This window comes from Hemiscyllium ocellatum, chromosome 10 (genome assembly GCF_020745735.1).
Source record: "Hemiscyllium ocellatum isolate sHemOce1 chromosome 10, sHemOce1.pat.X.cur, whole genome shotgun sequence".
NCBI classification, from domain to species: Eukaryota; Metazoa; Chordata; class Chondrichthyes; order Orectolobiformes; family Hemiscylliidae; genus Hemiscyllium; species Hemiscyllium ocellatum.
Genome location: NC_083410.1, coordinates 102,378,618 through 102,406,148, shown reverse-complemented (window position 1 = coordinate 102,406,148; position 27,531 = coordinate 102,378,618). Strand labels below are relative to the sequence as shown.

The window sequence follows — 27,531 nt, the reverse complement described above, 5'->3', positions numbered from 1 at the left end:
TAAGGTATTATTTTTATATAAACATAGTCCTGGTTACCAGTTAAGAAAGCCTCATTTTGTTTAGGGGGGAAGGGGATGGATATAGACATGTATCTTTCACATACTTCCACAATAAAATTTAATGATGTAACAAAAACAAGTTAGTATTTCACATTTTGCAATAGCATTATTAAACACTCCTGCAAAACCATCTTTTGTACCTTTTTGACAAGCTTCATAAAGACCTTTAATTGACCCCCCCCAGTCTCAAAAGACAAGGTTTCAAGATAATATCTGCTCCAGGAAAATGACAGTGTCATTGCAGGAAAATGCTAATAGTCCTTGCATTTATAACACTGACATTAAAACATCAGTGTGTACAGTCTACAGAAATTTCTTTCACATTTTTGCTTCCTCATATTCAATTAAGATTTCTGATTTCTAAACTGTATATGTTAAAACACAGTCATTGTCGTATCCTTTCCAAAAACAACACTGCAACCCAAGAACTCTGTCTTCCTCCAATATTGATCTCTTGGGCATCCCCAATGCATTAGAGGCTGTGGCATGAGATTGTCTAGGTTTTTAGCTCTCAACTTTGCTCCTTAAATCTCTGTAGCTCCTTATTTAAGCTTCTTCATAAAACATACCTTGTTACAGATTCATTCAGCACAAAAACAGACCTTTCGGTCCAATCAGTCCATGTTGAACATAATCCAAACTAAACTCGTCCCCCTGCCTGATCCTGGCCCATACCCCTCCAAACCTTTCCTATTCATGTTCTTATCCAAAATGTCTTTTAAACGTTGTAATTGTACCCATATCTGCCACTTCCTCTGGTAATTCATTCCACACACCAACCATCCAGTGTGCTACAAATGTGCCCCTCATGTCCTTTTTAAATCTCTCTTCTCTCTCCTTAAAAATCTCTCTCTTGGTCACCCCCTTATCTTGAAATCCCCCATCCTATGGAAAAGACAACTTCCATTAACTCTATATATTCCACTCATTAACTTATAAATTTTCATAAGGTCACTTCTCAACCTCCTACACTGCAGTGAAAAACGTCCCAGCCTTTCTTTATAACTCAAACCTTCCATACGCGCAATATCCTGGTAAATCTCTTCTGAACCCTCTCCAGCTAAATAATATCCTTCCTATAATTGGGTGTCTTCACCAAGCTTCTGGTCACCTGTCTTCATAATTCACTACCTTCTGCTGCTTAATGTCCAATTTTGACTGATTATGCTTCTATGAAGCCTTTTCCCACATTAAAAGTGAACATAAATGCAAGCTGCTGTTTCAATATAACTATATCACTGAAGTTTTTCTTCAGTGATAGCCAGTGAACCAGACAAACATCTGGTCAAATAATATGACCAGAGCCTTCCAACATTCAGATGCGGAAATTCAAAAGGACTGCCATCTCTGTCAAAAGTGCACTTCTTTTCTCAATGGAAAAACTCAGCTCTCAGAAAGTCTTTAGTTTGTTTTTCCAAATGAAGTCAAACCTAGCCGGAAGATGAATTTGAAATATTTCAGTCAACGGTTCCATTATGTGTCTCCATATGATCTTCCTTTACTTCAAAAGCAGCAAACACCAGACGTTACATCCGGTTTGAAATGTCAACCAAGTTCATATTAACCAAGTGGTTATGGTACAGAGCCTGCAACCCAAAGGTAGCTCAATTTCTCACCATCTAATGTAATGGTCTCAATTTATGCGATAAATGTAGCATCTTGCATTATTGAAACTCAACAGGGTGAAAGATGAGTCTATGATTATGAGACAATCAGTATGTTACAGAATAAGAGTGTATATTTCTGAGCCAGAAGGCCTGGGCTCAAGTCCCAGGGGCTCCAGAATTGTGTAATTACATCTCTGAACAGGCTGACTAGCAGATATCTATGTTTGAGAAAGAGTATGTAAGAATATGATTGAGTGTATGAATACATGTAAAAGCTAGGGTGCATTTGCAAAGAAGAGGGGTATACACGTGTGGTAGATCAAGGGAGGAGGAAGATGTGTGTCCCCTGATGAGGGGAAATGGATAAAGAGTTTTCAGGAGACAATGTTTTTCTAAATATATGAATTAGGAGCAAGAGGCAGCCACTCAGCTTCCCAAGTCTTCAATAAAATCATGGCTGACCTAATTATTCAAGCTGAACTCCACCTTTCCACCTAATCCTGATAACCTTCCATCTCACTTCCTGACCAAGAAACCAGCTAATTGTCTATAGAATACTCAGATTGCGTTTCGAACAGCTTTGAAGATGACAATTTCTAAGACTCTTAGCACAAAGAAAATAATTCCCACCTCTGCCACAAATCAGCAACCCCTTATTTTTAAAATGATGACCCCAAATTCTAAGATCTCCCAAAGGGGAAAACATGCTACCCACATCCATTACTGTTACATGAACAAGTGAGCAATTGAGATTGCATACGAATGTGAGAATAAGGATGTTTGTGGCCATGTTTGTGTGAATGTGCATTTTTTTTGGAGCAGAGAAGTTTAAAGGGGGAAATCTGATAGAAGTGTATGAGATTGAGGGGCATGAACAGAGTGAAAAGCAGCTGTTCCCCTTAGTCAGAAGGTCAATAACAAGGGGGTGTAAATTTTAAGTTGTAAGGCAGGAGGTTGAGAGAGGATTTGAGGAAATTTTTATATTCATCCAAAGGATGGTGGGAATCGGAAATAATTGATTGGGAGTGTAGCGGAGATGGGTAACCTCACAACCTTTAAAAAGTACATGGATAAATATTTAGTATATAATAACATTCAAGGCTATGGGCCTGATGTTGGAGGTGGGACTAATGGGGACATGAGGTAGCTTTGGAAAATAAGGTAAAAGGGGAAACCCAAAGAGATTCCACAATTATATTAAGGGCAAAAGACTAAGTAGGGCCCCTTAAAGATCAGCAAGTTCATCTGTGGCTGAGATCCTAAATAAATATTTCTCATCAGTATTTACCATGAAAAAAGACAAACTCAGGAGCTAGAAGTTGTAAAAACCCACCTCGATGCTCTGAAAAAAAAGAGTCCACATTACAGACAAGGAGTTGCTGGAGGTCTTAAAATACATAAAGGTAGATAAAGCTCCAGGACTTAATCAAGTGTATCCCATGACATTACAGAAAGCTTGGAAGAAAATGCAGGGCCCCAGAGAAGATTTTTTTTATCATCAACAGCCATAGGTGAGGTGACAGAAGATTGGAGGGTGGCTACGTTTGCTCTATTATTTAAGACAGGCTGCAATGGAATGCCAGGGAACTACAGACAGGTAAGCCTAATGTCAGTGGTAAGTTGTTGGAAGGATTCTGACATTCTGACAGGATCTTCATGCATTTGGAAATGCAAGGACTGACTAGGGATGGTCTGCATGACTTTATGTATGGGAAATTGTATCTCTCAATTTTGATCGAGTGTTTTGAAACAGAAACCAAGGCAATGATGAGGGCAGTGCAGTAGACATCATCTACATATATTTTCGCAAAGATCTTCGACAAGGTATCGCATGGTAGACTGGTTAATGAGGTTAGATCACATGGGATTCAAAGATTAGCTTGACAGTAGGGGAGAGAAGGTGGTAGTAGATGGTTGTTGTTCAGACTGAAGGCTAATAACCAGCAAGGATTGTTACAGGATCCACTGTGGTTTGTCATTGAGATAAATGATTTGTTGAGAATATAGGAGACATCATTAGTAAGTTTGTAGATGATGGAAAAATTGGTGATATAGTGAACAGTTAAGAAGGTTATCTAAGAGTACAATGGTTTCTTGATCAACTAGGACAGTGGGCTGAGGAATGGCAGATGGAATTTAATGCAGATAAATGTGAATTGTTGCATTTTGGCAAGACAAACCAGGTTTGAACGTAGACAATTAATGGTCGGGCCCTGGGGAGTATTGTCGGGTACACAGTTCTTTGAAAGTGGGATCACAAGTAGATAGGTTGGTCAAGGAGGCATTTGGCACGCTTGCTTCCAAAATCAGTCTTGCTGGATTGAATTGAGTCAAGGTACCTTAATTCAATAAACGAATGACCCTTGCTTTTTGAATAGACTGCATCTGTCAATTCTTTTGACCGATCTTGAACCAAGAGGCCCATCTTGAGGGGTCTTAGGTCTTCACATATAGTACAGGCATTGGGACATAATGTTACAGCTGTACAAGAAATTGGTGAGGCCACATTTGGAGTACTACATACAATTCTGGTCATCCTACAATAGGAAGAAGTTATTAAACTGGAAAGGGTGCAAAAAAGATTTACAAGGGTGTTACTTAGACTGGTGGGTTTGAGTTATAAATAGAGGCTGGTTAGGCCGGGACGGTTTTTTTCCTGGAGTATAGGATGCTGAGGGGTGACCTTATAGAGATTTATAAAATCAAGAGGAGCATAAATAAGGTGGATAACTAAGGTCTTCTCTCCAAAGGTAGGAGTCCAAAACTGGAGGGTATAGGTTTAAAGGTCAGAGGGGAAAGATTTAACAGGGACGGGAGGACAACTTTTTCACATAGACAGTGGTGTGTATATGGAACAAGCTGCCAGAGAAAGCGGTAGAGGCAAGTACAATTACAACGTTTAAAATAAGTTTGGATAGATACTTGGATAACAAAGGTTTAAAGAGACCTGGTCAAATGAGTCGAGCTTAGTTTAGGAAACCTTGCTGGCATGGACGAGTTGGGCAGAAGGGCCTATTTCTGTGTTACGTAGCTCTGTGACACTAGCATAGACTTAGTTGAGCTTTGGTGGTACAGACTTGATGGACTGAAGAGTCTCTTCCGTGCTGTAGTGTTCTTTGATTCAATGAGTGAGTATGTGCCGAACAGAGAGTAAGGGCATGTGTGACTGAGTTTGTATAAGTGCACGTGAGAGTGAAAGTAAGGACATGTTTGAGTTTGTTAGAAAAGAAAGAATGAAGACATTTCAGTTTGCGTGCATCTGTGAAAGAAAAAAAGATGTGCGTGTAATTTATGTTTGACAGTGAGGTTGTATATGTGATAGTACTCAAATACTTGATTAATTGTTCAAGTGTGAGGACTTGTCTGATTGAAATTGTGTATGACAACAGGTGAAAGAGAGAATGTTTGTGATTGACTGTGTCTGAATGTGAAAGACTAAGCATGTGTATGAGAGAATGCATGAAATAGTTTATGTATGAGCAAGACAGAGAGTAGGTACGAGTGCAAACGAGCTTTGTATGAAAACGTGAGTGAGTGAGGACTTGTATTTTGAATTTGTGTATGAATGTGAGAGAGGATGTGTATGCAAAAACGTATGGCTACCAAAGTCTTAACAGACCATAGGGCTGCTCTTGCATCAGAGAGAGAGACACACATGGTGGTGTTATGCAAGGAGAGAGGTGTGAAGGAGAATCCTTCAACTGATCCAGGAATTAATCCCAGTATTGGCATGACTCTGCTTTGCAAACCAGCTGCTAAGCCAATAGACTGAATGGAACTCGTGAGAGAAAGAGAAATGATGTGTGCGACTGAATTTGTGTACGAGTCCACAAAGGAGAGTGAGAGAGAAAACGTGTGAAAGAGTTTTTGTCTGCGTCCTTGTGAGAAAGTGTGAGAGATTGAGTTTACGTACAAGTCCACATGAGAGAGTAAGGTTGGTTGAGCACGTGTATATGCGGGAGTAAGAATAAAGTGTTGAGGAGAAAGATGTGCATGAGTTTGTGTGGAAGTGTGTGTGTGAGTGAGAGGAAGACAGACAAAGAGGGACAGAGACAGACAATAAAGGATGGTTGAGTTTGGGTGTGTGAGAGGAAGAAATGAGAAGGAATGTGAATGAGAGAGAGAGAGCAGGACAGCAGCATGATTGAATGCTGGTGTGTAACAGCAGTGTGACTAAAATATGTGAGTGCCTGCATGTATAAGAGCAAGGACATCAGAGTGATTGAATTTGACTTTGAACACCAGTGTGTATAACAGCAAGGACAACACGATTGAATTTTAAGTGGGTGTGTGTGTGTAACAACAGCATGACTGAAAGTGTTCATAACAACAAGGATAAAAATGTGATTGAATTTATGTTTGAGTTCTGATGTAAGAGCAAAGACAACAGTGTGAGAGAGTGAATTATTGTAAGGGTAAAGACAGAGTGACTGAGTTTGTGTGGATGCATGAAGGTGGGAATGAGTGAGTGTGGTTGAGTTTATGCCTGAGGGAGTGAATGTGATGTCCAGGGTGGTGTTAATGGCCGAGCCTGAATAAACACGGGGTGGGGATGTAAAGGCAGACAATGTCAGTGAGTGAGTCTCTCTCTGGGGTCACTGAGCCCCCAGCCCTGAGGGCCCACACTCCCTCCTTACCAGCTCCGGACACGCCGCCCTCTCCTCACCGGCCCCTGAGGACGGATCCGCGGCCTCCCTTTTAGCCGCCGGCCTCGCGGCTCCATAGCGGCGGCTGCAGGCGAGCCCGGGGCTCGGTACGGCCTCCCTCCGCCGGACTCGGGCTGGAGGCCACCAGGCGAGGCCGAGGCCCAGGCACCTCCTCCCGGGCCCGGGGCAAGGGAAGGAGAGCGACGGCCGCCGCGGGGCCCAGCCGAGAGGCCCCGGCCCCGCCTGCGGTCTCAGCGCCGCCGCCGCCGCCGCCCGCCTGCCGATCGCCCAGCGGCTTCTCCACAGGAACATGGCCCCGGGGCTAGGGGCGGGGGGTGTCACTGCGAACGGCCCCGGCCGCTGCCCTGGGCCCCCCTCCGCAGGTAGGCCCGAGGAGCCATCTCTTGGTGGCGGACTCTCGAGCCGATACCGACGACAACAACAACTGCGGCTTAAAGGGGCAAGGCCGCCACGTGCTGTTAGCCGGCCACAAACCAACCTCTTAAAGTCACCGGTGTACTGGCAGCAGGCGGCCACCAGGGTGCGCTTTGGGGAGGCGAGGTGGCATGGGGGGTGGGGAGGAGAGGAAATGGGGGTGGGGAGGAGAGGTGGCATGGGGGGGAGGAGACGTGGCATGGGAGGAGAGGGGGTGGGGAGGAGAGGTAGCATGGGAGGGGTGGGGAGGAGAGGTGGGGTGGGGAGGAGAGGTGGCATGGGAGGGGTGGGGAGGAGAGGTGGCATGGGAGGGGTGGGGAGGAGAGGTGGCATGGGAGGGGTGGGGAGGAGAGGTGGTATGGAGGGGTGGGTAGGAGAGGTGGCATTGGGGAGAGGAGAGGTGTGGCATGGGGGAGAGGAGAGGTGAGGTGGCATGGGGGGGGAGGAGAGGTGGCATTGGGGAGAGGAGAGGTGAGGTGGCATGGGGGGGGAGGAGAGGTGGCATTAAATGGGAAGAGAAGTTTCAAAGGGCAGGGGGGTGGAAATGGGGCAAGGATATGGGCACAGGGCAGGGTGGGAAATGGATGCGGGGTGGGGTGGGTGCAGGGTGGCGGAGAAGGGGGAGATGGTATGGGCGCGGGGTGGTGGAGATGACAGAGTGGAGCAGGATCAAAGAAAACAGTGTGGAAACAGGTCATTGGCCCAACAAGTCCACATCAATCCCATCCAGACACATTCCCCTACTGTGTTAATCTTCTTTTCCTGACAAATGCATCTAACCTATACATCCCAGAACAATAAGGACAATTTAGCATGGCCAATTCACCTAACCTGCACATCTTTGGACTGGGGGAGGAAACGCACACAGACACGGGGAGAATGTGCAAACTCCACACAGTCGCCTGATGCTGGAATCAAACCCAGGTCCCTGGCGCTGTGAGGCAGCATTGCTAACCAAAGAGCCACAGTGCAGGGGGGAGATGCATGTGGGGGAGATGAGTGTTGGGGTGTATAGGGGGAAATAGGTGTGTGAAGGAAATGGGTGGCAAAGTAGAAGTTGGGGTTGGTGACAAAGTGGACTATTGGGGGAAGTGGGTGTTAGGGGAAAAAGGGTGGCAAGGGGGTTGGCATAATGTGGAAGTTGGGGGAAAAAGGGGGGAATGAGGGATTGGTTGGCAAAGTGGAAGTTTGTGGAGCTAGCATAAAGTGGGGGTTGGGGGAATGCAGGGGATGAGTGCCAATGTGGATATGGGGGTTGGGGGAAATGGGTGATGGATGGCAAAGTTGGGTTTGGGAGTGAAGGTATAAAGTGGGGTTGGGGGGCATAAAATGGGAGAAGTGATGAAATGGATGAAGGGAGAACGTGGAGGACAGGGCTACTGAGAAGTTGTGGTTTGGGGAGAGATGAGGAAAGACACCGAACTGGTGGTGGTAATGGTGGGGGTGGAGGGAAAGCTTCTTTTCCTAAGCACACGTTGCCAAAGCTTTCCATTTTGCCTTCAAACAGACAAAACACAAGAATGCCACATTTCAGATTCTCGCAACAATTTGAACAACAGAAGAAAAAGGGTGGCACATCAACTCTTTTTAATACGAGCATATAAAGTCCGTTCTGGGATTTACATATTAATGAATCAAAACCTGCAATATACATATCAGTTGCATGACACTATGATCTTGTGCTATAAATTATCTTATGATCCTACCTCACTGGCCACCCAATGAAGGAGCAGTGCTCCGAAGGTTAGTACTTTCAAATAAACCTGTTGGACTATAACCTGGTGTTGTGAGATTTTTAATTTTACTTATGCATAGTACTGGAAACTGGTCCAGCTTCCTTAGACTATGTTAACAGCTTCAGTTAGGGTACTCATTCTGTGATGCCCACCTAGCTGATCTCATTACAATCACTGCCGGCAGCATCCTACCTCTGGGCTGAAGCAACCGGGTTTATTTTATAATATTTGATTTGCAGGTATTGACCAGACATTCGGATGTTTTCCAGTATTTTATGTCTCCAATGCACTGCATGCTACACAGTTATTCTGGGTCACCTGTAATGAAGGGCTACTTGAATACCAAACGTTTCAACACTCCTTCATTTCTGGACGCAATTCAAAATTTGGGTGATATCCTCTGTACAATTTTCCAGACAAATTTGGATGGGTAACAAATGTTGGCATAACCAACAACATATTCTAGGAACGAATAAAAATAAAATACACAGACCATGACAAATAAAAATGAAGCATAAAATTCTTAATACAGGTATCAGTACAAACAAAATGATATGTACATTGCATTTATTCTTTTAATGCTTAAAAATAAAATTTCGATAGTATTTATCATTACAATTTTCAGAGTATTACATTAACAGAAATTTCAATACTTATGTATGACAGAATTACAGATTTTTAGCATAAATTACACTTTTCATGAACATGTGAAGTAAAGTTTCTACAAAGAATTGAGAAAACACTTATTAAATAACACAAGAACCCACGAAAATAAAAAAAGACTAATTTAACAGCAATGTTTATAGACTGAAAAGTATCTTTCTTCAAAAACTTCTCACTACACATCTGTGCAGATGGTTTGAGCAGGTCCTTATCCCCACTAATAATGCCTTAAATTCACAGAAATCCAATACTTCCACATTGTTTTTTGTGACAAGCACAGATAAAATTCAGATAAGGTAATAAGCACCCTAGGGACCAAGATATTCCTTGAATTTCAGATACCCAACAAAGACACATTAATAGAGCTCCAACAGGTTTTATTCTGATTCATTTCTATGATTATTAAAATTCTTTCATCTTAAACTTAAATCAACATTCTTCCATTATAAATTCTTAGGTTTGGCGTTTGTGATGTAAACTTATGTAAAATTAACATATATATTCACATCTTGCCACCAGCAGAGATTCTATAATACTACCATTGAGAGGGTGCAGCTATAAAGTAGCAAGTTTACATAAGATGTTTCCATTATAGAACTTAAGTAAAATAATTTGGTAATAGCAAGTAGTAAATGAAGACAGAATTGTACAATTTTAAAATCACAATTATAGTATATCCACACACACTGGTTCAATTAACTCCATCCAACGCATTATACAACTGTCAGCTTTTTATTCTCCATTTTTCCAAGTGGGATGCAATGCACCAACAAGATGAAAAGTACACAGAAACAATGCACTGCAATTTGTTTCTTCCTTCTGATGTTTCTGAATTGATTTGTATTCTTTCTTCAAAACTACAGCCAACACCAAAACTTGTTATGTGCAATACATGGGCTGTAGGTTCAAGCCCATCTTTCGAAAACACAGCAAAATTTAGAATACAACAGTTACTTTTATTTATGTGGTTGGAGAAATAATGAGGACTAACTATTTCTATCAACACTTTCGAAACTTTATGAAATTAAGCGAATTTGTGCATCTATCTTGCTAGAATGGGCTAGTTACATTTTTAAAGCCTGAGTATTTTTTTCAAATCTAGCATTATGATTAAATAAATAACTGTGCGCACTGGATATCTGAAATAAGAACAGAATTTTTTGGATAAACTTAGGTCTAGCAGTGTCTGTGGAGAGAAAGCAGAGTTAACATTGCAAATCTTCACATCAGAAAGGTCCCTGAACCTGAAAAGTTAACACTACCTTCTATCCAGAGATTATTATTAAATGGCTCAACAATCTCATACTATTTTACTGACTCGAAACTTGAAACATTTATAACATAATGATAATATCACCAAAGATAGATTTCATTGCAGTTCTCCTTGCCTTTGCTCTCCTTTAAAGGGAGTTAGCATAACTGTACAAAGATATTTTTGTGATCAATCAGCAATCACACAGTCTGGAGTTGATAAAGCCTTGGCCCCTTTTTTAACAAGTAGCCCTGGTCATTCAAAGAATGGATAAATCCCTCAAAGTCAGACACCTGCATATTTAAACACAGAAATAAAGTTGAATTTAAACATTTTCTGTGGTGTGGTGCATTCTTATAACAACGTGCAATTACATAACACCTTTAATGTACAAGGTACTTTATAAAGAAAAACTTGCAGAGCCTACAGACAGTTATCAAGAGGTGACTGAAGACTAGGTACAAAAGATTAATTAGATTAGATTACCTACAGTGCGGAAATGGGCTATTTGGCCCAACAAGTCTACACTGACCCTCTAAAGAGTAACCCACCCAGACCCCATTCCCCTTCCCTATATTTCCCCTGACTACTGCACCTAACCTATGGACAATTTAGCAAAGCCAATTCACCTAACGGGGAGGAAACCAGAGTCCCAGAGGAAATCCACACAGACATGGGGAGACATGAGACAGTCACACGAGGTGGGAATCGAACCCTGCTATGAGGCAACAGTGCTAACCACTGAGCCACCATGCCACCCTTAAAGATGGACTTAGAGACTGTGTTTTAAAGAGGACAAGGGCACTGGGGAAATTTAGTGAGGTCATTCTGGACTTGGACCAAAATTACAAAACCTTTGATATTGAACTTGAGACAAGGCAGCAGGGAAAACACAAGAACCCAAGTTAGGAGATCACAAGTATATGGATAGAGGATGATGGAAGGGGAAATCAAGAGAAAGCAAGAATATTAAAGGGAAGAAAGAAAAATTAGATAAACTTGGATTTACATAAATACCATTCTCAATCTCAGAATACTCAAAGTCACTTAATAGCCAATGAAGTACTTCTAAATTAGCAATGAAGTAGTTCCAAATTACCTGTATCTGTATTTCTCTTGCTAATTGCTTGAGTTGATGAAATTCAAAAACAGTCTTATAAGTTTGTTCTGCTACCCTGTTCAGAGCAGCCACAAATCTTTTTGCCTGGGACCGTTTGCTCATACCAGAACCATGTTGTGAGCGTTGAAAATCCAATCTTCCAAACTCATCAGAGAAAGTATCCAATAAGCTGTTAAAGCAATATATTTGTTTTATGAAAGCAATTAAAGGTAAGTTAAAGAAAGAGACAGAATGAGGTTAAGAAGAAGATTCTTGCTTACTTTTACTTGGCTAAGTAATCAACCTCCATTTTCAATTCTGGAGTACTCAAATATTACATTTTACTTATTTTAAAAGAACAGAAATGAACAAAAATATTTAAAGTTGAAATGCATAGTATTACTGGATTAGAGATGGAACTAGAAGATGTCAAAAAGCAAGAATATTACCACCTACATTGGAGACCAAATTGAAAATCCAGAAGCAAATAAGTTAAACAAAAGCACATTAGCATAAAGAGTAATAGTGGAAACAAGCTATGTCATTACAGCTGCAACAGGAAATGTGTCAGTAGAAATGGATACTAATGAATTAGATTCCATTATTATAAAAAGATAGCCAGAAAATGCTGAGTAATCCTAACGCCTGCAGCAAAAGAAACGTAATGCTTCCATATCTGCTAAACAATGACATAATGGTGATGACACTGAATTAGTGATCCAAATTTATGCTCTGGAACACTGGTTCAAATTTCACCATGACAGCCGATGCAATTAAAATTCAATTAAAATCTGGAAGAGAGAGCTGGTATGGTTACCATGACAACTATCCATCAACTGTTATAAAATTTCATCTGGTTCACTTATGTAATTTAAGGAAGGAAACCTGCCATCCTTACCCAGTCTGGCCTGCATGTAACTCCAGACCCAAAGCAACATGGTTCACTCTTAACTGTTCAAGAGTGATTAGGGATGAACAACAAATTATGGCCCTGCCAGTGACACTCATATTCCATGAAAGAATTATTTCTTGAAAAGTGTTCACTATAGAAATGATTCACAAAACTGAAGCAATTGAATGATGTTTTCTAATCTTACAGTCTGACCTTTTCACTGGATTTAATGTGATGATCTGCGCACCATTCATACCACTCCAGCAACCTTTCAACTTGTCCCTATTGTTCAAGGACTCATGAACCTACACTCCAAGGTCTCTTTGTTTGACAACACTCTTCAAAATGTTATCATTAAGTGTATAAGTCCTGACCTGATATGCCTTACCAAAATGTGAGATTTCCATTTATCTAAATTAACTCCATCTGCCACTCCTTGGCCCATCTGATCATTATACTCTGAGGTAATCTTATTCATTGTCCACTACACCACCAATTTTGGTGTCATCTACAAACTTACTAACCGTTCCTCCTATGTTCAAAACCAAATCATTTACATAAAAGACAAAAATTTGTGGACCTAGCACTGATCTTGTGGCATACCGCGGGTCACAGGCCTCCAGTCTGAAAAGCAACCCTCCACCACCACACTCTGTCTTCTACCTTTGGCAGACCTTGCAGTGTAGGTTCATAGTTCTTTGAAAGTGGAGACGCAGATAGACAAGATAGTGAAGGAGACATTAGGTACAATTGATTTATTAGGAGAAAGTGAGGACTGCAGATACTGGAGACCAGAGTTGAAAAGTGTGGTGCTGGAAAACCGCAGCAGGCCAGGCAGCATCTGAGGAGCATGAGAATCAACGTTTCGGGCATAAGCCCTTCTTCAGGAATGAGTTTTAGAGGGAGGAGGAGAGCTTCTTCAAGGTAGGCATCCTTGCAAGAGGATTCACAGTAGGTTAAGATCAACTAGGAGAAAATGAGAACTGCAGATGCTGGAGACCAGAGTTGAAAGGTGTGATGCTAGAAAAGCGCAGCAGGCCAGGAGCAACCGAGGAGCAGGAGAATCAACGTTTTGGGCATAAGCCCTTCCTGAATTTCTGAAGAAGGTCTTATGCCCGAAACATTGATTCTCCTGCTCCTCGGTTGCTGCTTGGCCTGCTGCGCTTTTCCAACACCACACTTTTCAACACTTGATTTATTGGTTAGTGCATTGAGTATAGGAGTTGGGAGATAATGTTGTAGCTGTTCAGCACATTGGTTAGGCCCATTTTTGGGATACTGCATTAAATTGTGGTCTCCCTACTATAGGAAAGATGCTGTGAAACTTGAGGCAGTTCAAAAAAGATTTACAATGATGTTGCCAAGATTGGAGAATTTGAATTATGTGGAGAGGCTGAATAAGCTAGAGCTATTTTCCCTGGAATTTTGGAGGTTGAGGGGTGTCCTTACAGAAGTTTATAAAATCATTAGGGACATGGATAGAGTGAATAACTAAGGTCTTTCCCCCAGGTTAAGGGAGTTGTAAACTAGACAACATAGGTTTAAGGTGAGGTGGGGAGGGGAAAAGATTTAAAAGGGTTCTAAGGGACAACCTTTTCACACAGAGGGTGGTGCATGTATGGAATGAACTGCCAGAGGAAGTGGTGAAGGGTGGTACAATACAACATTTAAAAGGCATCTGGATGGGTATATGAATAGGAAGGGTTCCGAGGGATATGGGCCAAATACTGGCAAATGGGACTAAATTAATTAAGGATATCTAGTCGGCACAGACAAGTTGGACAGAAGGGTCTGCTTCCATGCTATACATCTCTGACTCTATTCAGATAAATCCCATTACTAACAGTGATACAGGCATACACATATAAAACATTTGATGATGATTTGGAACTTGGCTTTTATAGTAGAAGTGAACTAGATCTGTGGTTTCAGTTCTGGTGACTTTTTAAAGAGATTGGGAAGTCATTTGGCGCAGCGAACTAAAGACATAATTTCTGAGAAAATATATGATTTCAATTAAGTGCCCAGCAAGATACCTGTGATGTTAATTGATAAAGTGTTTACAAAGTTGAACAATTTTGACAGCCAGAAAGCAGACCAACAATCCCCTGTGATTTGAGTTCAGTTTAGGAGAACAATTCCACCATAGCAAAAGGATTTTAGTTTATTAATTCAGAGATTATACAAAAGTTTTAGAGCTGTCAGAATTGAAAAGAAGTTTAGGTCATCAGAACTGAAAATAAGTGTCAGGTAACCAAAACTACAAAGAGTCAGTTAAGTAATCCATTCAGAGTGAAGCTAAGTGAAACACTTCACTGGAATTGATTATCTATAAGGGAGATTGCTGGGAAACTAGTCAAACTTTGTTTTGCTCCTAATGCTAATAAACATACATTTAAAATTTCTCTTTTTTGGCAATTTAAAAATCTCTTTTTTTTCTGAATAATAAGTTTGCATTCATTTATTAAAGAACACCGGATATGTTGAGTGACTCACCATCACAGTAAGAAATGCCAAAATTAAACTTGATTTATTGAATCAGACTTTACTTTGGGATCAGACTTTCTGAGTATTACCATCAACTGGGATTATAATGATCCAGACGGACTTTTCCAAATTGTCATGAAGCTCCAAGCAAGCAGGTTGTAAGTTTGCTCGCTGAGCTGGCAGGTTTGTTGTCAGACATTTGGTCACCATGCTTAGTAATGTCACCAGTAAGCCTCTGGTGAAGCACTGGTGTTCTGTCCTGCTTGCAATTTGTGTGTCTTGGTCTCTTAAGGTGGGTGATACCATTTCTGGAAATGAAATCACCTACCTCAAGAGATCAAGACACATAAATAGAAAGTGTGACAGAACGCCAGTGCTTCACTGGAGGCTCACTGATGATATTGCCTCACATGGTGACGAAATGTCTGATAACAAACCTGCCAGCTCAGCGAGCAAACTTACAACCTGAACTTCAACCCAAGCTACAAATTTTGTCAAAAATCGCTCAAAGCAAGCTTTTGAATTGAGAATTATGAGCTGGTTTTTGCCAAATACTATTGCTTCAAATATGCAATTTCCTGTTGGACCCATGGCACCAGAAAACATTTTGGCCTGTAAAATAGGAGAAATTTTCACTTTACTTCATAAAAGTATATACCTCCTTATCTGATAAACTCTTTCAGTAATAATGTTGGGGAAAAGTTCCTGAAGTAGATTTTAAGAATGAACTTATTTGCAATAAGTGCTACACAAATAAAATAACTAATCTTAATCAAGTGAAGATTTGTACCATTTCCCCTCCAAATGATGTGCATGCCACTGAAATATCTTACCTCCTTGTAAACCCTCCTGTGTTCAGTCAATTAGTCTGTGTTCATTATATACTATTTGTACTTATGTTGTAGATTTGCAAGTTTTGTTCTTTATGCTTTTTATTTGCCAGTTCTCATTATGCATTAACTAAATTAAGATAATTTTGAAAAACTTCTTTACCTGTGTTTCATGATGTCCACAACGTCTTCTGCATCACTTTTTGTTGCATTTTCTCGGAGTTCTAATTTTGCTCTTGCCTTTCAAATTACAGAAAACAGAAATTTTATTTGAATAACTTATATATCTTTAAATATCAAACTATCCCAAACAGTTCACAGAAACATTATGAAACAAATATGAGCAGAGATGACCACAAAAGCCTAACCAAAGAGTTAGAGGAGTATCTTCAAAGAGGAAAGTGAGACATAGAAGTGTAGGGATGGTATTTCTGCTTAGGGGACTCATAATTCAGGGATAAAGCCACCAATAGTGCAGTGAATATACTTGCAACACCCAAGACACCATAATTAAATCTATGCAGATATCATAGACAATTGTGGGACAGGAGGAGATTATAGAGGAATCGGGGTCAGGACCAAGGAAGAATTTGAGAACAAGGAAGTGATTTCTAAAATAAAGATGTTATTTGACTAGGAGCTAATATAGGCAGCAAGCACAGTTGTGATGTAGGAGGAAAAAATGACTTGTTCTCAATTAAGATAATCTCAAGTTTATGGAAGATAGAATACTAAAAGCATTAAAACAGACAAGAAGAAAGGTAACAAAGGCATAAATAAATGATTCAGCAGTAGATATGCTGAGAATTGACAGTCTTAGTGATGGCACAAATCAGAAGTACATTTCAGATCAAGATACTAAGGTTGCAAACAGACTGACATAATCTCAGACAGCTACTATGGAGTAAAGGTAGAACAAAGGTAGAAATGTGTTGCCTTAGCAATGTTCACAATGTGTATTTGATATGAGTCTTAAACATCATGCCTAAATTGTTGACACCAGAGGTTCGGCCAGAGGACAACAAGTTGCTGAACTCTGATCGCTGCAAGAGAAAACCCCAAAACATTGTGAGCGACTTGACGGAACAGATCATTTGCCACCTTTTTGGCCACAGAATGCAATTTCCGGGATTACTAAAAACTGGACCATCAAGGTCATTCACTCTCCTGAAAAGAGTTACCTTGTTTTCAGTATAAAGGATGACAAACATATTTGATGCCTGAGTGATGAAAGGATGCTGCATGATTATTGAATTTATTCAGATAAAATCAGCACACTCTCACTCCCTGCTGGCAACTTCACTCAAAAGGCTGAAATGATTTTTTTAAAAAAACAGATCTTTAGGACTGTGCTCCCCTTGAGCAAGACTTCCAGTCAGAAGTGCAAAATATCTGAATTTACTCAAGTGAGTTACTAATTCCTACTTTGAACAATGCCCATTAGCATGCAATGTTCTTAAAACAAAAAAAAAGTAATATGAAACAATTCTGGCACAGGCTTTATAAATGTTCACTTAAGTCAAGTTTAAATTATATCTCAGCAAATGCTCCAAGTGTTTTTAACTATACATTCATACTTACCTCTGTAAGTCTTATAAGAGACTCCAGCTGTCTTGTAGTAATTGGTGTACTATCTGGACCTTGATTTTGTCTCCTTAGCTCGAGGTAGAAGTCTTGGAGTACTTGAGCTGCTTCAGCAGATAACTTTGGACAAACATATCGACGTGCATAACCTACATATTTTCTTAGTAACTGATGAGGAATAGGATCAAAGTGTTCTCCAGGGTAAACCTTTTAAACACAAAATACTTTGGATCAGAATTAATATGCAGTGGAGAGCACAAACAATTGATGTGTGTTTGTTCGTCTAATCATAGAGAAAGCATTGTTTTAAATTATCAAGGCATCTAGGTATTTGCTTCATGATCAACATTTTTCTCACCTCAAGTCTAGTAATACATTAAAATCACATTACAGATGTTCCTATTCAATTATTTGCATTTCTAATTGTGTATTTCTGACAACTTCGGCATTGTTAGAGTTGTGAAGAGAAACATTTTCACTTACATTTAATGATGGCAGCAAGCAGTCCAGCTGAAGTGAGCCACAGTTAAATACAAACAATCCTTTTACTGATTATCTACCTTCACCTTGATTTTAGAATTCTTAACAAAGTATCAATGAGATTTTTTTCCTATCTCATCCTTGAGGGAAATTGTTAAACTATGGACCCTCATCCCTTAGTAACTCACTCCATAGCATCAGGATATGACGGGATGGTTTTAAACCCACACACCAAGACTGAAAGGAAACTCTTAACCAACCTCATACCTGTTCCAGAGTTATCCTAGTTTTCCTCAAAAAGGACAGATTTTGTCAGAGCTTTTTTATATTGCTCTCTTCAGGACAATTAGCAAGAACACCAATTCAAGGGGAAAACAACACTTACACTGTATGAGGAAAGTACTGATTGATTGGCAGGTGGACTGTGATTGGTAGAAGTTGCCATGGAGATTGTACCAGTCACCTTTAAAATTTTCCCTGATCAGTGCAAGAGGAAAATCTTTGACAAGATGTGTATTTTTTCAGTCATGGTCAAGTTATGTACTACAAACAACTATTCCTCAATTCTAAGGTTTGTATTTTTTAACATAGCCCACACATTTTTTGTTCAGCTTTTCCACATTAGACCATTTTTGCTCAGTGGACATTCAGCTCCGAAGTAAAGACATTTGCCCTCACAAGCAAATGAGCAGATAATTTTAAAAACCATGGAAGCACTGCATTGACAGAGACTTTGTAATTTGAGTTTACATAAAATTAACATCTCATCTCTCACCTTTCAGACAATAATAGAGATATGATCTATCTCATTGAATTATTCAGAGTTCTAGAGTTTTATAATCAGGTCCAAAGAGTTGGCACATACAACAAGCCACAATTGTGTGAAGTAGATGTCACTGGCATATATTTTGAACAGAGGGCCAATTCCTATAGTAGTCTGGAGTTAGCTATGCGTAACTCCAAGGTGCAAACTGAACTGTTGACTGCTAAACAATGAATAAAATAGCTGTAAGTTTTCACAAAACAGATTATTTTATAAAGAGTTTCAGCAGAGTGATTGCATGTTATACAGTGTCAAAAGCACAGGATTAGTCAACAAAAGTGCTTCCTATCTTCAGGTTTTTTTTGTGTCAAGACCTGCATGGTGTAATTTTAGAGTATGCAGAAATCTTTTTATTAGGAGAGCATTGCTCTGTCCAAAGTGGGATTGAGTCTGTTTATCAGGTAGTATTCCAGCAACATATATGTTATTGAGAGCAGAGCGATGGGGCACTAACTTTGTGAAAAGTCGAGGAGTTTCCCTAATGGGACAACGGATACCATTTTGGATTGGTGTCTGTGCTGATGTGCTATTTCAGTTTCTTCCTTCCCTGTTATCCGTTGTTCTTCAGGAATTTTTCTGGTGCATAAGTGCTTGAGAAGACTGACCACTCTAGGGAAGTCAAGAGATTACATCAGGACTATTTTTACTGCTGACTGCTCTTGCCAACCAATGGCCACCTTTATGTTTATGAGCAGTTCTGAAGCAATGGCAGCAGCACTGATTTTAGGTCATTGGTGTGTTTGTTGTTTGATTACTTGCAAGCGACCCAAGAGTTTTCATACTTCTCAGCTCAAGTACAGGAAGTCAATCCCCTATGCTGCCTTCTGCCATCCAGGAGGCATCCTTCATCAAGGGACTCAAGAATTCAATTGCTGGTACCACATCAGGGTCTTTCTGCATTCCTCAGGAGAAATTTACATTCTGGAATCCAACAGGAACCTTCGGGATAAAATTTGGTGACTGCCAGTTTGAGAAGTTGGGCAAAACAGTTGTCACTCTCAGAGTGAGGTGGATTGTTTGTGACAATTCTGAGTATCTATTACAAGCAAGATAGTTGCTGCTGTGCAGATCCCAGCATCGTTTGGCCTTGCATTTAAGATTAATCCATGTCAGGGTTGGGAGTTTTCAGGTGAGGGAAAAGATGAGCTGCATTTGTCAGAGGCCTATCAATACATCCCTGCTATGAAACAAAGTATAATGGAGTAGTCTTTTATCCACACAGTAGAATGGAATTGACAAGCTGTTTGCACAACTTTTCGATCATACGGAGGTCCAATTTGACAATTGTTCTCCTGCGATGTTGCTGTTAAGCTCTCTCGATATTTGATACCAGCTGTTGAATTTGCCAATGAGGACGGTTTGAAGTGTTGCAGGCTATTTTACAATGCTGCCATTGGTGCATTGGTGAAGCACAGAGACATCAGAAGAGTTTAAGTGTAACCTTTTCTTTCTCCTCCCCTTGTAAATGTTGATGTTTTCACTGTATTTGTTGAGAGGAATTTGGGGATTTAAGAATTCTTTGACACAACCAAGTGGTGAATCCGTATCACTCATTTGGACAATTGGACAGTCAGAGATTAATACTTTAAGCTTAGCCACTGTCAAGATGCTCTCTTTGTTATAACTATTGTATATTATGAAATACACTAATAATATAATCAAACATACCATTTCTTGTCTCACTAGTCACCATTACTGAACATTACTGTACCTTCAATCTTTCTGATAATGGTTTATCTGAGGCAATTTCAAGGATTGATATATTAGTGTCTTGTGTGCTTTGACGTAAAGCTGTGGCACCGCTCAAGGTTGTTTTCTTCCCAGCATGCAAAGCCATGACATGCTCTGAAAGAAGGTTGTCATGATCTTCATTTGGAGTATCAAGCAGAATAAATACCAAATCAAATCTTGAAAGTAAGGCACTTCCCATTCTGAAACAGCAAATATAATGAATGCTACCTCAGACACTAATATTTATTGTTACGAAAGGTATTTTTACATTCATTATACAATCTATAATTCATACTGATCAGCAATACATTGCTGACTACATCGGAGAAAGACCATTTCCAATAGGTAAATTTGCAAGCAAATATAATGCAGCGCTTCAGAGAGATTTGACAATTTTATATTGAACTAATAGTTTAGTAGCTTTTATTCTTAATTTTTAGGATTTACATCAAGTAACTCACATTTACTAGTTTTAACATTCCCTTTCCTTCAAACGCCAGGTGATGTGTTCCTCTAACAGTACAGCTGATATAACACAGTGACTGCAGGTCAAATTGTCGAAACAAATACACATTGTGCTTTTAAATAATGCCAAGCTTTGAAAGTAAATTAACACTAAACCATAAATTTTGGAGTTTTAACATTATTTTCTGCATTGACTTTTCAGGTAATCATAATGTTAACTATAGAATCACAACTTACTTCAAATTCTCAGAGACCGTTTTAGCTTTACTATAATGGCCCCCGACTGGATTAGCAGCTGCAAGAATTGAAGTTCTGGCTGGCAAGTTGCAAACAATTCCAGCTTTAGCTAGACTGATACTCTGTTGTTCCATGGCTTCCAGTAAGGCTTGGTGCTGGTTACCCATTTTATCAAATTCATCAATGCAGCAAATGCCTGAAACCGATCAGAGAATTAAAAAGTATTGTTTCACGATTATAACAGAAATGTAATTCTACCAAAACAAATCAGTAATTTCAGCAGTTTCTGAATAAACCACAACTGCAAAATAATACTGATGTCATTGCTTTGAATATGCTGAAAAAAGCACTTAATCTAATTACAATTTGGGTAATAATCAAACCCAACCTGATTACCAAGCTCAGTCATTAGCCTGATTAAAAAGCACCAACTTCTCAGGTTAAAAAGAGTTAAGTTTTCACGCCTATACATATACAGTGAGCAGAGATGGAATCTTACAGCACCAAAGAAGCCATTCAGTCTTTTGCACCTGTGCTAAAAAGTTTTTCAATTTGAAATTTCCACATCCAGATATTTCTGGGTAAGGATGCAAATTAGTTATCTTCATGTCCAATTGCCTTTTCAAATTTCCTATGGAATTTGATTCTACGTATTCAGGGTTTGAACAGCCACAATTCACATAACAACTTCAATGTTAGTACAACATCCCAAGATGCTTCACAGGAGCCAGATTTAGTCTTTTAATGGTGGCGGATGACTAACAGATGATGCCCAAAACATCAACTCTCCTGCTCCTCAGATGCTGCCTGAGCTGCTGTGCTTTTCCCGTGCCACATTTGACTCTGACTCTCCAGCATCTTCCGTCCTCATTTTCTCACAGATGACCAAAAGCCTACATGAAGTTAAAGGTTTTAAAGTGCATCTTAAAATAAGAAAGGGAGGCAAGAAGTACCCTGAGGGGCAAAAAGTGACTTCCAAAGGCTGAGACTTTGACAGCAGATGGTACAGCCAGCAATGGAACTGAACTAAAATCAAAGATGCTTTAAGGCCAGGATTAGCGAAGCTATTATGAAAGAAAATTGTCCTTATTTCTTTTCTCTTTGCTAGTTATTCTAAATTAATGCCCTTTAGTTACTAGCTCACTGGTCAGTGGAAGCAATGTCTCTGTACTTCTCTATCAAAATCCCTCAGAATTGTGCATGCCTCCAAGTAGACCTCCCCTGCTCTAAGGATAGCAGACTGAACTCATGACCTGAAATAAAAACTTTCGCTTGACTTTCTCAATTCTGTATTCGATACTGTTCCTGAACCACTTTTGAGTCACTGAGCTATACAGCATGGAAACAGACTTTTCGGTCTAACTTGGCCATGCCGACCAAGTTTCCCCAAACTAAATTCATCCTGTTTGCCTGCACGTCCCATATTCCTCTAAACTTCATTAACTTATCTCACCAGCTTCATGAATTTGCAAACACGTAGCACCAGGACTCATTGTTCTTGTACCCCTTTCAATATAGTCCTATTTAGATTACAATGCCTCTCCACATTGTTCTTCCTAAAGTCTGCATTTAACTACATTAACTTGTATCTAGACTATGACTAGACTAGCCCTTCATTCCTGATGAAGGGCTCTGGCCCGAAACGTCGAATTTCCTGTTCCTTGGATGCTGCCTGACCTGCTGTGCTTTAACCAGCAACACATTTTCAGCTGTGATCTCCAGCATCTGCAGACCTCACTTTTTACTCTAGACTATGACTGCCTACTATACGAGTTTATTCCTTTCTGAACTTGCTAATGTCCTACTTGTTACTTACTGCTAAGTCAAATTTTGTTTCATCCACAAGCTTCAAGAACGTATACATCCAGGTCAAGGTAATTTATTTACAAGAAGAGGAGCAATGGACCAATGCACTGCATACATGTCTCCAGTCCACAATCTCTTGTCTATCATCACACTGCCTCCTATCCCTTGGCCAATTACACTTATAATTCAGTTTGATATCATATGGTAAAAACAGAAAATACTTTGTTCAATGCATATTCCACAATATAGAGGATTTACTTGATCACAAATTGCAAGTAATTAAATAGCTACAAAAATGTATTATAGATTTACCTTGGATTTAAAAACAAAGTCAAAGAATAAGAATGAATGCAATGAGAGTACATAGCTTGGTGGTGTTAGGTCTCAGAATCTAACACCAGCGGCTGATTTGAGCAGTTCAATTATGAGAACCTACAATAAATTTCGGGCGGCACGGTGGCACAGTGGTTAGCACTGCTGCCTCACAGCGCTTGAAGACCCGGGTTCAATTCCCGACTCAGGCGACTGACTGTGTGGAGTTTGCACGTTCTCCCCGTGTCAGCGTGGGTTTCCTCCGGGTGCTCCGGTTTCCTCCCACAGTCACAAAGATGTGCGGGTCAGGTGAATTGGCCATGCTAAATTGCCCGTAGTGTTAGGTAAGGGGTAAATGTAGGGGTATGGGTGGGTTTCGCTTCGGCGGGTCGGTGTGGACTTGTTGGGCCGAAGGGCCTGTTTCCACACTGTAAATCTAATCTAAAATGTAAGCAAGGCTGACTTTGAACGGTTTAAAATCAAAAGGTGCCATAAATTCAAATTAATACCCAATACTTCAACGCACACTTAAAATCTTTCACTGCAAATACAAATACATTTGCTATAGCGATATACATACCAGTGCTGCAATTTTCTCAGAATGTAAATAGTAACCACTTTCCCTTGGTGACAAACCAACGATGATCAAGAATGTGACATGTTTTGCTACTGAGCCTGCATCTTCATCCTCTACTCCACGCACATTGCATCAATACCTTTCAATAATTGCCACATAATAAACAGACACTTGCACTGACCAATTGATGAAAGTGAATAAATTTGACAATTAATTTCAAAAGCACTTCTAGCCAAGTACCAAAATTAGATATTCTCTAGGTTCTGTACTTTGCGGTTGGATACTGCTAAATAGCTACTGCCATCCCAATATATTCAGTGCTAATTACCTTGATCGCCAAGTACAAGAGCCCCTGCTTCCAGGGCAAAGTCTCCTGATCCACTGTCCTTTGATAAAGTTACAGTAAGTCCCGAACTGGTGGTGGTGTTACCACAGACATAAACTCCCCGTGGAGCAACATTACACACTGCCTAAAAACAAAATTGCAAATGGATACTTAAGCGTAAAAGATTTTTTGTTGGAAAATTCAGTACCACTGAGCACTGATTATAATTTTTACAATGTTATAGCATGTTATCTCTGAACTAACATGCTAAATTAATGGACAACACAACAATTCCAAAACAATCACCAGCAATAATTACTTCAAAGAGAAATTTATCCAACAGAAAATATCTGTCGAAAAACGGAACAATTTATGAAATGAGTATAAGGAATTATGTGGAGAAAGTGAGGTCTGCAGATGCTGGAGATCAGAGCTGAAAATGTGTTGCTGGAAAAGCGCAGCAGGTCAGGCAGCATCCAAGGAACAGGAAATTTGACGTTTCAGGCATAAGCCCTTCTTCAGGATTCCTGAAGAAGGGCTTATGCCCGAAACGTTGAATTTCCTGTTCCTTGGATGCTGCCTGGCCTGCTGCGCTTTTCCAGCAACACATTTTCAGATAAGGAATTATGTGTAATATACATTTATATATTCCTGTTACCAACAAATCCCATCAGTTTATACTGGGGATAATCCACAAAATTGGTAAATAATTTCTTTTCTATTCAATATTAGGACATGGAAATGGCTGGCCAGCATTTATTACCCATACCGAGTTGTTCTTGAGGTGGTGGTGGTGAGCTGCCTTCTTGAGCTGTTACAGCTCATGTGCTGTAGGTAGAACCACAATGCTGTTAGGGAGGGAATTACAGGATCTTTGACCCAGCGACAATGAAGGAAAAGCAGTGGGTTGGAGGGAAACTTGCAGTTGGTGATGTTCCTATATACATCTGCTGCCCTTGTCCTTCTAGATGAAGTGGTCAAGGGTTAGGAAGGTGCTGTCTAAACATCTTGAGCGAATTTCTGTGTTCATCTTGTAGATCATACACACTGCTACACTGAGCATCTGTGGTGGAGGGTGTGAATGCTTGTAGATGTGATGCCAATCAAAAAATCCATTAGATTCTTTGTTGAAAATATAATTGTCTTTCACCCCGTAGGATAAAATATTTTTAATCCACAACATATTACTCCCAAATTATGAGCAGTTAACCAACTCAAATGTAGTATCTTCCTTTATTTCTTTTTGAGTGGTGGAAGTAATTCAAATAAAGCATCAAACGGCAGGAATTATTTTATTTCACAGGAAAGATCAATAACTCAGAGGTATAACAAACGAGAAAAAACACTGAGTAAGGATGTGTTCACACAGCCTTCGTTTGCCCATCACACCTAATATCAGGATCAGCTTCAGCTGGAAATTGCCTCGCTTGGAAAATGAAACATTGCACTGTTGAACTGGACTAAGTTGATGAGTAGAAAGCACCAAGATTTCCCTCATTTGCCAGAATAAGCACTGTGAGGCAGAGAAGGATCAAGATATTACAATGGGGCACAGGAGGGGACTGGAAGAAATCTGCCATGGTTTCTGCTTCAGATACTGCCTGCTGTAGATACCAATCCCAGGCATTTGAATGGTCAGTCAGATGTCTCCCTTGCTCTAATTATTTGGCTACTTGAACAAAATATTAGAGGCCACTCTTCAACTATTCCTCATTAACATCCCATATCTTAAGAGGATAATACATTTTCTAAACTAAAATAATTATTTATAGGGATTTTTAAAAGCTTTACATCATCCCTATAGAAGGAAACTTTGTTCATGATAACTTTACTTGCCTGCAACATTTGACTCTTTCCAAGTCCAGGATCACCAACTATGAGCACATGAGGATCACCTCTGATTGGAATCCGATTTTTATCATCCACATATTTTTGACAGCCTCCAAAGAGAGCCAATGCCAATCCTGCTTTGACGAGCTACAAACAAAAACAATCCTTTGTTGGAAAGTTTAATTTGACAGACAAAGTTAGCAAATTGTTTGAGCACAAAAGAAAAATCATTATTCACTTACAGACTAAAAAGTCTATTTCTTATTGTATCATTACACTCACCTCATGACCATATATAGCAGGACACAAGGAGCTGCAAAACAAATGAAGTTCTGTAGTTGTATTTCAGAATGATACCAAACATCAAAATAAAATAATCTAGAAACAACATACTTAACAAATAACTTGAAAAGGTTCTCTTCAGCTTGAATTTCTTGAATTGCGTAAAGCTCTTTAAGTGTAAATTCCATTGAGGCTGTTTCACCAGGTACCTCTTCAGAACTCACAATTCTCCGTCCTTTACTGTTACTGATAGAGTTGGCCTCAATGTACAAAAAAAACATGCACTTGTCATCTTTGTTTCTAGTCTTCCCTAAAAAGTCAAGTAGAGCAGAATACTGAATGTATAGAATATAGAAATTCATTACAGCCAAAATGCAGAGAATTACTAAATTCTGAGGGCTTTAATCAGTCAGTAAAAATTTGATATGATCCATTTTCTGATACGTAACTGACGGATGTTGCTCGTGGATGCCTAATTCAAAACTGTCAATAGTTATTGGGTCTTACACATCATTTCAACCAACTGTTCAGACACGCAATTAATAACTAAACTCTAGAGAAAGTGGGTCTTGGACCCAAGCCTTCTGACCCTGAGGCAGGGTCACTCCCACTGCAGTTCAATCTTGAACATCATTTTCATAACTATAGGAAACTATTAGCACTCACTGTGCCTCCAGGTCACATGCCTCAAATTACTTGCTCTGGGTAAACCAGCATTGTTACTCCAGGACACACAAGTAATCACCATCATTAGAAAAATGCCAGGTAAAGATTAAACTGGCAGTTCTTACAAAAACAGAAATTAGTTCTGAAAAATAACAAATCCCGAATTTTGATAGATTTAAAAGATTTTCATGGATGAGAACATTTACTCCACAATGCATTAATTTAAATTCCTTTAAACTATTTCCATATGTTTTATTCTATGGATATCCAAGATGAAATAAGAGATCAAGATCATATAACACAAGGCAGGGGGGTGGTGGACAAACGTAGAGTGGTCAGGCATTTGGTGGTTAATGGCAATATCGAGGACAGCAAACAAAACAGGTTTGTAATTCATGCCAACTTTGGTCATACCTTCACTGCTGTTTGCCACTTTTACAATCCCTACGACAGTTACCATATCACCTGGAACACAACTGTCTACCAAGTCCTGGATAAGCTCACATTCTATAGTGCGAGGGATTCTCCCAGCTTCTCTCTTGTCATCTGATGCAAGCTCCTGCAATCTGGGAAAAAAAAAGTAGACACACTACTTTACCCAAACAGAGGAATAACTATTTCAACATTAAAACAATTAGCTATTTATGCACAGAAGTAAATTTGAACTTTATTCAAAACAAATATATTCATGGGCACCCATCAGTTC

General features: G+C 39.9%; 2 protein-coding genes across 2 annotated transcripts in view; both read right to left on the bottom strand.

The window, feature by feature from the left end:
* The window catches only part of crls1 (cardiolipin synthase 1), a 57,689-nt gene extending 50,862 nt beyond the window's left edge, over positions 1-6,827 (bottom strand). The window contains exon 1 of the mRNA XM_060831073.1: positions 6,305-6,827. Within this exon, the coding sequence (XP_060687056.1) occupies positions 6,305-6,625 (321 nt within the window). The 5' untranslated portion in view covers positions 6,626-6,827. The remainder of the gene's footprint in view (positions 1-6,304) is intronic.
* A 2,303-nt stretch (positions 6,828-9,130) lies between these two features.
* mcm8 (minichromosome maintenance 8 homologous recombination repair factor) overlaps positions 9,131-27,531 on the bottom strand; it is a 33,949-nt gene continuing 15,548 nt past the window's right edge. Inside the window, exons 8-18 of the mRNA XM_060831820.1 lie at positions 27,240-27,391; positions 26,271-26,469; positions 26,160-26,190; positions 25,880-26,024; positions 24,051-24,188; positions 21,028-21,223; positions 20,306-20,525; positions 17,289-17,498; positions 15,871-15,947; positions 11,499-11,688; positions 9,131-10,692 (exon numbers count right to left, since the gene is read on the bottom strand). Coding sequence (XP_060687803.1) covers positions 10,600-10,692; positions 11,499-11,688; positions 15,871-15,947; positions 17,289-17,498; positions 20,306-20,525; positions 21,028-21,223; positions 24,051-24,188; positions 25,880-26,024; positions 26,160-26,190; positions 26,271-26,469; positions 27,240-27,391 — 1,651 coding nt within the window. The 3' untranslated portion in view covers positions 9,131-10,599. The remainder of the gene's footprint in view (positions 10,693-11,498; positions 11,689-15,870; positions 15,948-17,288; positions 17,499-20,305; positions 20,526-21,027; positions 21,224-24,050; positions 24,189-25,879; positions 26,025-26,159; positions 26,191-26,270; positions 26,470-27,239; positions 27,392-27,531) is intronic.